The sequence below is a fragment of the Leptinotarsa decemlineata genome, unplaced genomic scaffold (assembly GCF_025532065.1).
Source record: "Leptinotarsa decemlineata unplaced genomic scaffold, Ldec_3_MD MMD2_tig00001019_RagTag_RagTag, whole genome shotgun sequence".
Taxonomy (NCBI): Eukaryota; Metazoa; Arthropoda; class Insecta; order Coleoptera; family Chrysomelidae; genus Leptinotarsa; species Leptinotarsa decemlineata.
The window spans coordinates 3,809,118-3,824,888 of record NW_027412557.1 but is presented as its reverse complement, the minus strand read 5'-3'; the positions used below and the strand labels follow the sequence as shown (position 1 = coordinate 3,824,888).

Here is a 15,771-nt window from a genome sequence, read left to right as displayed (position 1 = left end):
AGTAGTTCATTAAAAAGATTATACATTTTTTTGAATGATTAAACTGAAACAACAACAAATAATGGAATACAAATGTATTAAATTCAAAGTAAGTGTTCGAAATGATGACCATCCTGTTGAATACAAAGATCCACTCTCTCTATAGAAGACTGCTCAACATTTGATAACATTTGAGGTGTCACTCTTCGAGAAGCAGCCCTTATTCTCCCCTTCATATTTTCCAGTGTGGTGCACGAGTTCCATCCAATTGTATTCACATCTTGTGTTTGATATTTAGAAATTGTAAAAAAATTGACTATTCAAGTTTCCATAAAAAAGTACGGTCCTATAACTTGTGTACCTATAATTTCTCTCCACACGTTAACAGACCATCTTTTCTGGTGATCCAGAATGCGAAAAAATTGAGGATTCATATCACAATAATAAGGAAAGTTGCATCTGTTCACTAAGCCATTGTTATGAAAAGTAGATTCATCAGAAAATAAAATGCTTATCCTCACTAAACTTGTCCAGAACTCATAGACAAAAGTCGATTTCTGGTGGAATCACATGAAATATAATTATTACCCTAGAAATGCTCCGTCTGCTTATCCCTGTATCTTTATCGATATTACGTTAACTCGTATGAGGGTTTAAAAAAAACTGGTTTTCCGTTAAATCTATGATTTATTCCAAAATAAGACACTCATTTTTCTCATTTCCAATGATAGGTTTTGGGTCTATTTGCCTTTTCATAGGCTAGACTTCCAGTCCTACGAAATTCATGTAACGGTCGTTTGAAAACCAACTTGTTCAAATGATTTCGGTCTGGATATTTTTAGGTGTACACCTTCGACGCCGAAAGGCAATTCTCTAAACCCTCACCAATCGCTAATATCATATAAATCCGCTCTTGAAAGAGATAAGTTTTCATTTTCAACGGTAATAATACAGTGAATGTTTCGAATAACGTAAAACATAATAACTGACAAGAATCCTTTCAATAAGTTGAATAAATGTCGTTTCAAAGCTATCTTGATCCAAAGTATGAGCCAATACCTGAAAAACTATTTAGGTTAGGTGTAGGAAACCCAAAAATGAAATGGAAGATAATTCAATTGTATATTGCTCAGATAAAACACAAAACTTCTCTAATATTTGGTCACAATTCGGGGGGATAATTTCTATACATTTCGATGTTATTTAGTTTCCAATTGTACCTAGCATTTTCATAAAAAATCAATGACTTGAGAACGGTTATAGTTAGGTACATGGTATAGTCGAAGTAACCTTTATTGTGAATACTTGAAACTATCGGCATCTCAAAGGCCAAACAAACTAATACAAATAAATAATGCCGCTGCGAACTAGTCCACGTGGTCTGAAGAATTGGCGGCTGGCATTGGATAATTTTTACTAACCTAGTTTTTATGATTGGCTGAAGAGTCATAAAATTAAATTTGAAGTCATGTTACGGTGACGAATAGAATGCAAGCAGTCGTGTTGTCAATGTTTAGTTCAGAAAGTGATCGCGATTTGACTCTTGAAATTCGATATTGGTGCAGTAATAATTACTTTTTGTTATAATTAATTTTTGATATCTGTACTAATATTACAGATAGTAATAACGAGTGTGATAACAACGCAAACTTTCTCCTATGTAGTGATTCCAATAGCGATGGTAACCAATGCGAAAAAGAGATACCAGTGAATAACATTCGTATGCATTTGAATATTGAAACACATATACTATGTTTCAATGTATATAAGAATCTACATCTCAAGTTTGGTCTCGAGGGAAACAAACTGTTACAAGCAACATCAGATTTGACCAAAATTCCTTTCTCAACTGTACGTAAAATAGTCAAAAACAAACTTTATGAACGCAAGACGCGATGTGATACGGATTACCAAAACCTTTTGATGTTCATCTAATAAAATCATTGAAAAAAAAAACAATATAGGGGAGATCTGCCTGAGATGCCATACTGGCTGAGACGGCATAACACGTGTTTTATCTAAACCTATTTGAATTTGGTGCTGTTCTGACCGAAAACTATCATCAATGCTCGAACATTTGGCATTAGCGTGCAAAAGCCATGCGTCAGATTCGTCTTGGCGGCAGTAGACTAGTAAGTCGATTTTTGCCTCATAAAAGTTTTAATGAACTGATTGGAAGTTGCCTCCTTATTGATTGTTATTTGAGATTAAGGTAAGTCCCATACATATGTTCTCTGGTGGCTTAATTAGTATATGCTACATTATGGTGTCGTTAAAACAAAGCTAATAAAATATAGGTTGGTAAGAGGATCTTTCCGTATTTGTGTCTGAGATGGCATACTATTCGTGTGGACGAAATGGCAGGGTATGCCGTCTCATACAAGTATGTATGCCATCTCATACAATCATATTTATTTTGTTAATTTGACGGCTTATTTCCAAACATAGTTATTTATTATTACAGTGATGGGTCGGTACGAGAGAAAGTCATCCAGACAAAACTAGCCCGAGCAAAATATGCAGCAAGCCATCGATGCTGTTAAACAAAAAAGAATGGGATGGCTGATGGCATCAAAAACATACAGTGTTCCTTTTTCTACGTTGAGACGTCAAGCTGGTAACTCAAAAAGTGCCAGCAAAGGTTATCTAGGAGGCCACAAAATTACTTTCTTCAAAGAATTAGAAACTGAGCTAGTAGAGCATATCAAAACTTTGGAAACTGGCTTTTTCGGGATGTCAACTTTTGATGTATGAAAACTAGCATTTCAGATAGCAGAAGCAAAAAATATCCCACATAGGTTTTCACAAGAGAAACAACTGGCTGGCTGGGACTGGCTTAGAGGGTTCAGGCAATGGAATCCATCTATATCGCTCAGGACACCAGAATCAACTTCTGCTGCTCGTGCCCGTTCCTTTAACAAAGTGCAAATTGGAAATTATTTTCAACGTTTATCAGATGTCATCCATCAGTACTCGTTTGAACCAGGAGATATTTGGAATGTCGGTGAATCTGGGTTGTCAACTGTTCCTTCTAAAAATGTAAAAATCTTCGCGTCTAAAGGGCGAAAACAAGTGGGTGTTTTGAGTAGTGCCGAAAGGGGGCTACATATAACAGTAGTATGCTGTACGAATGCCACTGGGTCGTTTGTGCCGCCCGCTTTTATTTACCCCCGTAAAAATATAAAAAACGAGTTATTGGATCATGCGCCACTAGGAGCGATTGGACTGACTCAAGAGAAAGGCTGGATGAATAGCAATGTATTTTTGAAATGGATTAAACATTTCACAGAATTCGCTGAACCAACAATGGAAAAAAAGGTGTTGCTACTCGTCGATGGTCATTCCAGCCACAAGAGTTTGAAAGTTATATCATACGCAAAAGAAAATGGTGTAGGGTGTTTTGCTTCCCGCCACAATGTACCTATTGGGTGTAGCCTCTGGACGTGAGTTTTTATTCGGCTCTTCGTTCATACTATAATCAAGAGCTAATCACATGGTTGAAGAATCACCCAGGCCGGACTGTAACACATTTCCAAGTTGTAGAAAATTTCAGCCCAACATATATGAAAGCAGTCATTGTAAAGAACGCAACAAATGGTTTTTCTTCAACAGGCATTTTCCCCTTTAATGCAAATGTCTTTCCAGACTGGATGTTTTGCCCTGCCGATGTTACTGATTTATCTAATGATGAAAGTATCCAGAGAACGGTCGGAAGAAGTTGTTTCTATTGCTCCAGAACCATCAAGTGTAATGAGTAATAAGGCTGATTTTGATGAAAATAGAGAAGTTGGAAGTATTTCTGTGGCAGAAATATCACCATTACCTGAAGTGTCAGCGTTACAGAGAAGACATGTTAATAGAAGAAAAGGAAAATATGGAGTTAATAATACCACCCCAGATATTGACTTAACCAAGCAGCTAGTTGCTGACAGAGAAGAAAATCGACCCAAGCTCCAAAAAAGGTCTTAATACCTGAAGAAGACTCTGAAAAGGATAGTATCGATTCGGAGATTGAAAGTCACAACAGAGATGTTTGAAATGGGCCGAGACCGAATGCGCCGGCGTTTCTAAAGCAACAAAAGTATTTGTTTGCGATATATGCCAACGTTAGTGAGCAGTATTACACTATGTCATCTCACCAACAATTGTGTCGATGAGATGTCATATGAAGAGTTTTTCTTTTTAATTTGTACAAAAAAAAGTATGAAGTTTTTCGGAGTAATAAAGTTATGTTTCAATAAATAAGTGTCTCAAGTATTCATTTCACTCCTTACCAATTCTGTAATATCAAAGTGCTACTAGTGATTAAGTATGGAAACAAAATATGCCATCTCAGGCATGTCTCCCCTACGACTGTTACAAAAGCAATGAGATTCCTACAACTGAACTCATAGGGAAGAAATTGAATACTTCCAGCCATCACGTGAGCTGCTGTGACAAAACTCTTTAGAATTGGATAAAGAAACTAGGATTTAGATTCAAAATAATAAACAAACGTCAAGCAGTTATAGAAAGCAGAAGAATAGTGGAATTGCATAGCAAATACTTAGTAAAATAAATAACTGAATATAGACAAGAACAACGGTAAATTTTTTATTTGGACGAAACTTGGTATGACACTCACGACACAGTTACGAAAGGGTGGACTTATGGTTCCAGAATTTGTACGCCTAATTTGCCTGCAAACAAAGGATCGCGATTAATTATTGTGCATTGCGGAGTAAGTAAAAGATGGGTTCCGAATTCTTTGAAGTTATGTGGAAGAAAACTTGAGGACTGCAATGTTGAATATCATAAGAACATGGAAGATAATATTATTGAGGAATGGTTTGAAAACACATTTCACGCTTCAGGTGTGAAAATATATGTTTCCAAAATTTGATAAGAAGGTAATAGAGCTAGTTAAAGAAGAAGTATCTAATATTAACGAAGAAGACTGGCAGAAAAGGATTGAAAAAGTAATTTTAGTTGAAAAATACTATAGGGGGATTGGACACTTCCATATTAATGGTGAAACAGATAATATGGAAGAGGAATTATCAAAAGCTTCCGAAGAAAGTGAAGTGTTTTTGAAGCGATCGATATATATATATATATATATATATATATATATATATATATATATATATATATATATATATATATATATATATATATATAATTGATAGTGTAACGACCGTATGTAAGTATAGAATAGTAGTTTTTCGGGGATTCGGTCTGATTAGAATAAATATTTACTCTTTCTAGCTGCCCGAGCTTTCGCTAATGTTTATTAGCTTTATCGAGGGATGTAAAAAGGACATAATAAATATATATATATATATATATATATATATATATATATATATATATATATATATATATATATAACATAATAACGGATAAAACAGAATACCTGTGCTATGTGAGAATATTCAATTTGGAAATTTCAATTTTGAAAGAAGTCTTCAACATCAAAATGACAACTTTTTGACATTGAATAATGTGAAATACTTTTTCAAATTTTTATTATCGTTCATTATGGGGATTTATACTGTGTTAATATTACAGGATGTATATCAAATATGTTGTTGTGAAATGATGATTGAAATATCAACAAAAAGACAGACATCGACAACCTCAGCAAAATTTATTCATTTTTACTAACAAAAAATATAAATCTGAATACATCCTGTAATATTAACACAGTATAAATCCCCATAATGAACGATAATAAAAATTTGAAAAAGTATTTCACATTATTCAATGTCAAAAAGTTGTCATTTTGATGTTGAAGACTTCTTTCAAAATTGAAATTTCCAAATTGAATATTCTCACATAGCACAGGTATTCTGTTTTATCCGTTATTATGTTTTATATATATATATATATATATATATATATATATATATATATATTTATTATGTCCTTTTTATATTACAGCCCTCGATAAAGCTAATAAACATTAGCGAAAGCTCGGGCAGCTAAAAAGAGTAAATATTTATTCTAATCAGACCGAAACCCCGTAAAACTACTATTCTATACATATATATATATATATATATATATATATATATATATATATATATATATATATATATATACACTGTGTCCGTAAAATATGGAACAAATTCATTTTTAGCTAAACAGGTCATTTTAAGAAATAATCCTGAAACACGTCGATTTTTGATGTTAATTTACCGTATTTTAAAATGGTACTTGTGGTCTAGCAGACAGAATATGAAAGAAATTATTTCTTATCTACATTTATAGAAAACATAGTCGTCTAGTTTTTTATGAAATATCATTATTTGTTTAGTAATTTATTGATGTTCAGTGACAGTTTAGTAGCACAATATTTTTGGTATTCGTGAATATTCGAATGATTGCTTAGATTTAATTGGAAGTAGAAATGGAGTTAAGAGTAAAACAAAAAATTGAAATACTTATGATGATTGGGTATGGAGACAGATCGCGAACTCAGATGGAAGTGTGCAATTTGTTTAATGATAAATATCCAGAAAGACCTATGAGGCGTTCAACAGTCAGTAAGCTGAAAACGAAATTTCGAGAAACGGGTACAGTTGCAAATGTACGCAAATCAGGTCGTTCCCCTGCAAATGCTGATACAGCATTAGATGTTTTACTGAGTTTTGAAGAAGATGCGCACACTTCTGTTCGTAAAGTTAGTCGCGAAATTGGTGTTGGCAAAACAACGGTACACAAACTATTGAAGCTTGAAAAATGGCATCCTTATAAAATCAAACTTGTGCAAGAATTAAACGAAGATGATCTCGATAGACGACTCCAATTTTGCGAAGACCCTCACCGAGACCCTCTCTTGATACAAAACATTATTTTTTCTGATGAGTCCACTTTCACGTTGAATGGTGAAGTTAACCGTCAGAATTGTAGATACTGGGCAGAAGAAAACCCCCACTGGATGAGTGAGCATCATACACAATACCCTCAAAAGGTAAATGTATGGGCTAGAATTGTACGAAATCGAATCATTGGACCCTACTTTATCGAAGGTAATTTAAACGGGGCAAAGTACCTTGAGTTTTTAAGGGGGTATCTCGTAGCTACTATACGTAATTTATTTCCCAGCAGACGTAATCCTGGAGGTTTTGATGAAAGTTTATGGTTTCAACAGGATGGTGCACCTCCACATTATGCTGTAGATGTTAAAAGGTACGTAGATGAAATTTTTCCGAACAGGTGGATTGGTAGACGTGGACCCACTGAATGGCCAGCGAGGTCACCAGATTTAAATCCTTTGGATTATTTTCTGTGGGGCCATCTGAAGAATGTTATTTATAAAACGAAACCAGCAAATATTGAAGATGTACAAGTGAAAATTCGAACAGAAATAAACAATATTACGCAAGAAAACATACAAAAGGCTCAATAAGAATTTGTACACCGTTTGGGTTACTGTCAAACACAGCAAGGGCTGCAGTTCGAACATATAATATAAAGTCATGTATTCCAGCATATTCTGTCCGCTAGACAATAAGTATTTTTGATAATATTGTTAATTTACCTAATAAAGAATGTTACGCGTTACTTTATTAGCACACACACAACTACTGTATTTTTGTCCACCCTGTACTAATTGGATTCAACATGTGATACATTTTTGGAATCAGCTCAGCTAGAGAAATCCGAAAATTGAGACAAAATGGGGGTGTTCCATTTAAAAAAAATGACGGTGACGTCATTACTCGAATGTAATTCACCCTGTATAGTGGATTATTATTTTAAAATACGGTAAATTAACATCAAAAATCGACGTGTTTCAGGATTATTTCTTAAAATGACCTGTTTAGGTAAAAATGAATTTGCTCCATACTTCACGGACACAGTGTATATATAAATAGATAAGTACTCTTTGATCATTCCCATATTGATTTCAATTTGAGAGCCACCGGTAGACAGCTGTTTCAGCCTATCGGGCATCGTCAGTACCGGACAGGCGGTCCTCGATTGAAGACAAAATGAGAAAAAACCAAGAAAGTACTTGCCCAATAGGCTGAAACAGCTGTCTACTGGTGGCTCTCAAATTGAAATCAATATTGGAATGATCAAAGAGTACTTATCTATTTATTTTTTGATTTTCATGGAATTATTTTCCAGCAGCTTGACTGCATTAACCTTTCTAGATTTTGTATATATATATATATATATATATATACATATTTGTATCACTTCTCATGGAAACACCCCAGTATCTTCCGTACGTAATATTCGAGGTAGAACGATGAAACTCTCTGGACTGATGGAAATGCTCAAAATGCACCTACCACCGGTATGGGGTTGGCCAAAGTGATATACACTGTCCGCCACTCGTGATGGAACACCCAATTTTTACGGTAAAACATATTAGGGGGCAAAATAGGCTCAAAATTCTTTCAGATTCGTGATCAGGACTACCAACTTACCATGATTATACTTTTTTCCTGAAAAAATTTCAGTCCTTAAAAATCCGAATTTGTCTCACTTCTTATGGAAACACCCCCGTATCTTCTGTAATATTCGAGGTGGAACGATGAAACTCTAAAGACTGATGGGAATGCTCAAAACGCACCTACCACCTGAATGGGTTTGGCCAAAGTGATATACACTGTCCGCCACTCGCGATGGAACACCCCATTTTTACGGTAAAACATCACTACGATTACACTTTTTTCCTGAAAAAAATTCAATCCTGAAAAATCCGAATTTGTTTCACTTCTCATGGAAACACCCCCGTATCTTCCGTAATAATTGAAGTAGATGTTTTTTTGGTTTTGACATCAAAACATGAACGAAATTGTTTAAGAGAAACTCGACTTTAAAAAATTCCTGTCATTAATATAATTTCCCTGTATCCATAAACAATACTCCATACGGCGGATTTCATCTCCTTCGTGCAAAGTATGTAAAAATTTGGGTTTGAACGCATGCATTTTATGCCTCTTTAAACACCTCCATATTTTACTGCGGCTCATATTGAGTTGAAGCAATAAGTTTCTCAAACTAATTCTAGGATCAACTTGATGAGCCGCCAATATCGTATCATCATCAATATGATTTTTTACAATTTTTCTGTCCTTTGTTACTTGGCCGGTGCTCACGAATAGATTATATATTTTATGTACAGTTCCAGGGTGTACAGCTACCTCTAGTGGGTGTCTTCTATTAAATTCAGCAGCCGCTTCACGATAAGACCTCACCCCTTCACCAACAATTAAAACAATTTCAATTTTTGCTTGAAGTGACAGACGTGCCATGTTGAACTTTGTCAATCAAAAGGAGCTGATATCAGTTAAAATGGGAACTATAGAAATATTGAAATATGAACAGAAACTCACGAACAGAAAACAACTGGAACACAGGAACAATATCCAACACAAATACAGGAACAATAAACACAATGTGAACAAAAACACGGCAGAAACAACAGGAACAACGGTGATTCAAAGAACAACAATACTAGAAACAACAAATGCAATAAAAACTGATCTGGGGGTTAATACAACAAGATCTTTCAACAATATTGTCAGATTGACACTAAATATCAATGAGCAACTGTTTTCCATGTTGTAAATTTGACTTAAATTTTGTATTTCAGATTTTTTGTTCAAATTATTATTATGTTCACTTATGTGAACCATTTCTAGAAAAAGCCTTTTGAATTTATTATTTTCAACTGTTAAAATTTTAGCATTTTGATAATCCATAACATGATCTGAAGAGATAACATGTTCAGCTAGTCCTCAGGAACGTTTGTTGAGTCTGCAGTCACTTTTATGTGAAGTGATTTTTCCAGATAGATTACGACTAGTCTCACCAATATAAATGAATTACAAGAAGAACATGGAATACTATATATAACATTAGATTTTTCTTTGTTGCTGAAAGGGGTTTTGATTCTAGAATATAGGGTTGAAATTGTTTTATAAATATTGGTAGAAATTCTAATACTTTTTATGTCACGAAATATATTGGGTAATTTAAGGGTTAAATTTGGAATATGTCTTATAGAATAATTATATATAATTTGATTATTCTCATTAGAAGAAGGAGGATTATCTGTTTCGGAAATTTCATACCTGATACTACGTGAAGTTTGGATTTATATGCCTTTTTTTATATTTTATACTAACTTTGGTGAGTCTTTTGTAACATATCCATTACTGTATAATACTTGCATGATCTTTATTTTGTAGATATTCTTGATAAAGGAAAAAAAATATTTCCGGAAGCTTGAATAACAAAAAATAGTGTTTCCATAGCCCGCAGATATTGACTGAAATACCCAACTCAAAAATAATCTATAGTTATATAATAACCACTCAACTAAATTTGACCTTTTAATATATATATATATATATATATATATATATATATATATATATATATATATATATATATATATATATAAATATATATATATATATATAAATATATATATATATATATATATATATATATATATATATAAATAGAGATTTTATCGAGTGTGCATGATATAAACAAAAATTAAACAATTTGTGGACACAACACTCAAAAAAGGGGGGCAAACCGCGGACACGTGTTTCTGGCTAATGGCCAGCGCGGTGCAGCCAAGTGTAAAGATGGGAAACACTTGTTTGCCGAAATCAAGAAATAACACAAACGCACGGAGTCAACAACAGGAGCCAACCGCACATTTGTGGTTCCAGTTAGAAGACTAGAATTCCCAGGCTACATCTAACATGACCACTTGGCTGCACCGCGCTGATGAGGCCAATAGCCAGAAACACGTGTCCGCGGTTTGCCCCCCTTTTTTGAGTGTTGTGTCCACAAATTGTTTAATTTTTAATTTATATATATATATATATATATATATATATATATATATAGAATATAGTTATTGTCATTCTTATAGAATTAGAAATGACTGTTGAATAACAAAAGTAGTTAGGGGAACTGTTGGAAGGTGAGTTGCATTATACCTCATATGAAATCATATTATTTTCCTGACCTTCTCAAAAGTGTAACGAAATACAAAGCTTTCCATTAAAAAAAACACAACTTGGATGTCACACTTTTTTTAAGCTACCCTGTGGACTTCAACAAATTTTTTTCTGCAGCCCTAATCAATATACATAAAATGAAATGAAGAAATTCCCGAAAAAATTAATGGTTTGATTTACAGCGACCGTTTCGTATAGGGTGCCCCACCCTGTATAATTGGATTGAAATAATAATGGTAGCAGTAAACATTTGTTTGATCGCCAATCAATGAATCTCATGGGAGCAACCTTAGAAGTCTCTAGGTTTGTGCAAGCTAAAAAAATAAGACAAATTTATTTTCCATCTTGCAATCCAGTGCAACAAGTCGATATGTACTATACTAATGAGGAGTAATACTGTAAGTCTGTCCTGCTGCCGCATAAACAAAAAGCATCTGCAAGAATTTTCTACACGAGCAAATTTTTGGATGAAATCCATTGTCTATCGTGGTATTAGCTAGTAGCTAGGGAAGTAATTGTTTTCAGGCAAACATTTGCCAAATTTTATTATGTAGGACCTTTGGTGAAGGTAAATGTTTCGATTAATCATATCATCAGTGTTATAATATAATACTCTGAATATTTTCAAATTTCATCATTTCAATATCTAACGTGACTACTATTTTTCCAAGTTCACTTAGTCCTTTTCGCACTTCAACTTACTTTGCACTCATTTTCTGTGGCATACTTTGTTTCAAACCATTACCGATATTGTATTCAATGCTATCACTAGTTCTCATACTCATAAGATATTTGAACGCACATCAAAATTATTTTTCATGGATAGCACTTTTTAAATGAAAGGAATCTTTTCATTTCAAAAATGGTCATTCGTATCAAATACCAGCATGCTAAAATTTGTCGCAGTCTGACAAAGAGAACTCATCCAACTTGCTTAATTATTTGTGATGTTTTACAAGCTCAATGAATTCCTTTTCGGTTTGTGTGTCTTGGTTGAACGATAGCCGAGGTAATTAGTTTTACTTGGGAAACTTTCCACAACGGAAAGACAGCTGTAATCAATATTAGATATAAATCAAAAATTCAGTATTGTCGCATTACGACTCTCAAAAGTAAAAGTTCAGAGAATACGAGGATTATTGCCAGTACGTGCTTGTCATTAATTGCGCTCATAATTTAGTATTATAAACAAGTTTCATAATATGATAATAATTCATGGCTGACTAGAATATGTTTCAACAGATCATTTATACTAAACATATTTCAGTTTTGTTTGAACAAAAATGTTTCAAAGTTACTATTTACAAACTGTTTTCAATAATGGTTTGAAAAATTAAAATAAATGAACAACTTGACAATAAAAGTGCACAGAATATTATTGCATGAACATTTTTTCAGTAATTGCGCTCATAATTTCGTATTATAAACATATTAGCGATCCGCCTAACATAAAACAAATCTACATTCAAAATTTCAGTCTCCGAAAATATAGCGGTACCGAGTAACAGTGAACGCTCCTTTTTTGAAAATCTATTCACATTGCACATCCACAACATAAAACGAACCTACATACAAACTTACGGTAGGCATAGAAATTCATAAATCTACCATAACCAATCTGTGACAATCTATTAAATGGCATTTTCAACTATATGACAAACTCTAGTGTCCAAAAAACGGACGCTATGTCAACCATTCTCAAATTCGGTGGTGAATTTGAAACATGAACTGTTAAACATTTTTTTTGAGGACAGAACACAACCACTACAATAACATCCTTAAGGTGCTCTAAAAGCGGTGCCTGTGCGATAGTTGTGATTTACGTTGGATTTGAATCGCTGGAGATTGAATTCATTTGGAAAATACGTTATCAGGGAGTTTATTCCCACATACACACAGTTTTCCAAATGAAAAGTTCTTAAGCAGTAAAGTTTGAGGTGTACTGAGTCCACAGTCCGTTGCCTATTTCCGAAGCGTACTATTCTTAGTGAAATCAACTGTGCCAAGTCACTTGAACACCTCCCGTGAAAGTATCTACAAAAGAGAGACAAATCTGTAACCTTTCTTCGATGTTCCAGACTATCAATGTTGCAAGTGATGTTCAAAGCTCCAATCAGGCGGATGACTCTTTTCTAGAATCCAACAGCTTCAGGGTATGTTTAGGAACAGTGTTTCAAGCTTTTGAGAAGCCGCCTTTGCAATTCCAGTGACATAATTGTGCCAAGACATATTGGTGTCCAGTTTCCAATTCAACCCCCAACAATCTTATCGAAGCAGAATTGCAGGAATTGTCTCTCCTGATATCACTATATCCGGTTCTGAGACATTTTTCTTTTTGGAGAAAACTCAATACAGTAAAACACTCAAGGCAATATAAGAACACTAGCGACTCGCCCTGCAATGCTGATACTAAATATAAATTAATTAAAAAATCCCGTCCCATCTCACTTCTACATCATAAAACGAACCTGAATACAGAATTTCAGCCTACGAAATTGTAGCGTCTTTTCCTCCGCGGCTGGCGCCCCAGATGGAATATTTAAAACTCCTTTCTCATTACACATGTACAACATAAAACTAACCTACATACAAAGTTCATCCCTCAAAAATGAAGCGTTACGAAGAAAATGCAACTTTCATATGTGAACGCGACTTTTTTACCCCCACGGCGGACGCCCCAGTTAGAGCAGCTAAGTCCCAAGAATCATCTACATGCCAAATTCAAGCTTCCTATGACTTACCAATACGGAGACACGGGGATGAATGTGTGTTGAACCGATTGCTCGTCTTGATTTCAAATAGGTTGGAGCCTGGCTCCCTCACCCTTTTGGCGTGCAATGAGTGTTAAGTGAGTGACTTTCGCGGCCGGAGTCACGATTAAAGAAAATAGTAGGCCGTGGTTCAATGGAATCTGAAATACCAACCATTTCGTCTGCTACTGAGGGGGGTATATTTTTATACTATTGTTTGAATGTCTGTCAAAAAACTTGCTTAAGCTTCTGTCAGATTACTTATGGAAGAAATCTTCAACGCGGCACGCCATGTATAGCATTTATAATAATAATATGTTCAAAAAACGACTGAAATACTTTATTAATAGCAACCCGAGAAATGTGATGAGTGAATTGTTAGATGAATAATACAGTCGGTCTGAATTTACCTAAATCATGCCTCCTACTTTCTGTATCAAAATCATCATGATCAACTCCCGGTTGATTATATATTATATTATTTTGTTCATTATCATATGTATATATATATATATTTATATATATATATATATATATATATATATATATATATATATATATATATATATATATATATATATATATATGTATATATATATATATATATTGTCAACTTATTTATTCATTTATTTATCTATATATTGTGGATTTATTTATGTATTGTGTATTTATTCATGTATTGTGTATTTATTCATGTTTTTACGATATTCGTGTATTTATCTATGTATTGTATATTTATTCATGTTATTACTTTGTACTAGGCGATATCACGCACAAGAAACATTTTTTCGAAAATTTTTCTTTTGTGATGCCTTTGTTTGTTTACCCTGCTATTTTATAATATTTTTGTTGTGATCATTATGGTAAATAAACTCATTATTACTATTATTATTATAATATAATAACGTTTATTTACACTGAAGAAATATACAAATACATATTACAAAAGTTACGTACACAATGTTTGTGTAGAATAAACTAGTTACTCACAAAAATCATAGATTGCGCGTGTGTGTTTTGAAACAACACCCTGTATACCTTATGATTTTTCGACAAGCAGCCGCGATGTTTTTTTCTTTAACGCTGTACACCCTGTATCACCTTGTACACATTTATGCCATGATTTTTTTAAATGATGTATTTTGACGCACCCTCAATATTTCGCTCAATGTACGCCGCCATGTTTCTCTAACCGATTCTTCATTTGTCATTATTGTCGTACCCTTATTTCTATAGTTAGCAGCCATTTTTTTTCTTCAACGCTCCACACCCTTTATACCTCCATGCCAAAGCTACATACACACTTTGTATATCGCGATGGTAGCCATGTTTTTTCTTCAACGCAGGCAGGCATGTTAGTTTTCTTTAACGCTGCACGCCCTATATACCTACATAACAACTTTACTTGCAAACACACCCTGTATTCCTCCATGGCAGCCATGTATTTTTCTTCAATGTTGGCAGCCATGTTTTTTTAACGCTGCACACACCTTGTTTATCTCGATGACAGCCAGGTTTCTTTCTTTAACGCAGGTAGCCATGTTTTTTTCTTCAACGCTGCACACACCCTGTATACCATTTGATTGATGTATTTTGATACACTGTATACCCAATTATTATTGTTCTCATATCATTCCAAGCGCACTCGAATCGTTATTTCTCAAACAGCGATATAAGACTCCTTTATGTATTTTAGGAAGCGCGTAAAATTTAGGATGAACTCCATTGCATTTAGTTTTTTTTATGATTTTCATCAATATTATTAACATTATGTAGAAGTTTTATGAATGAATTACAATTTCTCTAAATTAAAATTGTTATCTGTTTCGAAAATTTCGTCGTGTAGTAGTAGTTCGAGTACTAGTGAACAAACCTTTAAACATGGTATTTAGCGAATGTCCAAAATCACTACAGCTATAATGGTGGATTCTTTATTACAAAAAATACAGCTTTCGAAAATTTGACGGAAGTGGAACTGTGGAATATGCGGGGGCTATCATAATGTTCTTACAGCAAAAAGGATTCGTTTGCCAACCTGTTTGATATGTATCGTGAAAGAA

The 15,771-nt window shown here is 33.9% G+C and overlaps 1 protein-coding gene across 1 annotated transcript in view; it reads left to right on the top strand.

Annotated features, from left to right (window-relative positions):
- Window positions 1-3,948, top strand: part of LOC141482349 (uncharacterized) — a 64,765-nt gene extending 60,817 nt beyond the window's left edge. The window contains exon 4 of the mRNA XM_074175449.1: window positions 3,592-3,948. Coding sequence (XP_074031550.1) covers window positions 3,592-3,948 — 357 coding nt within the window. The remainder of the gene's footprint in view (window positions 1-3,591) is intronic.
- Window positions 3,949-15,771: the final 11,823 nt, after the last annotated feature.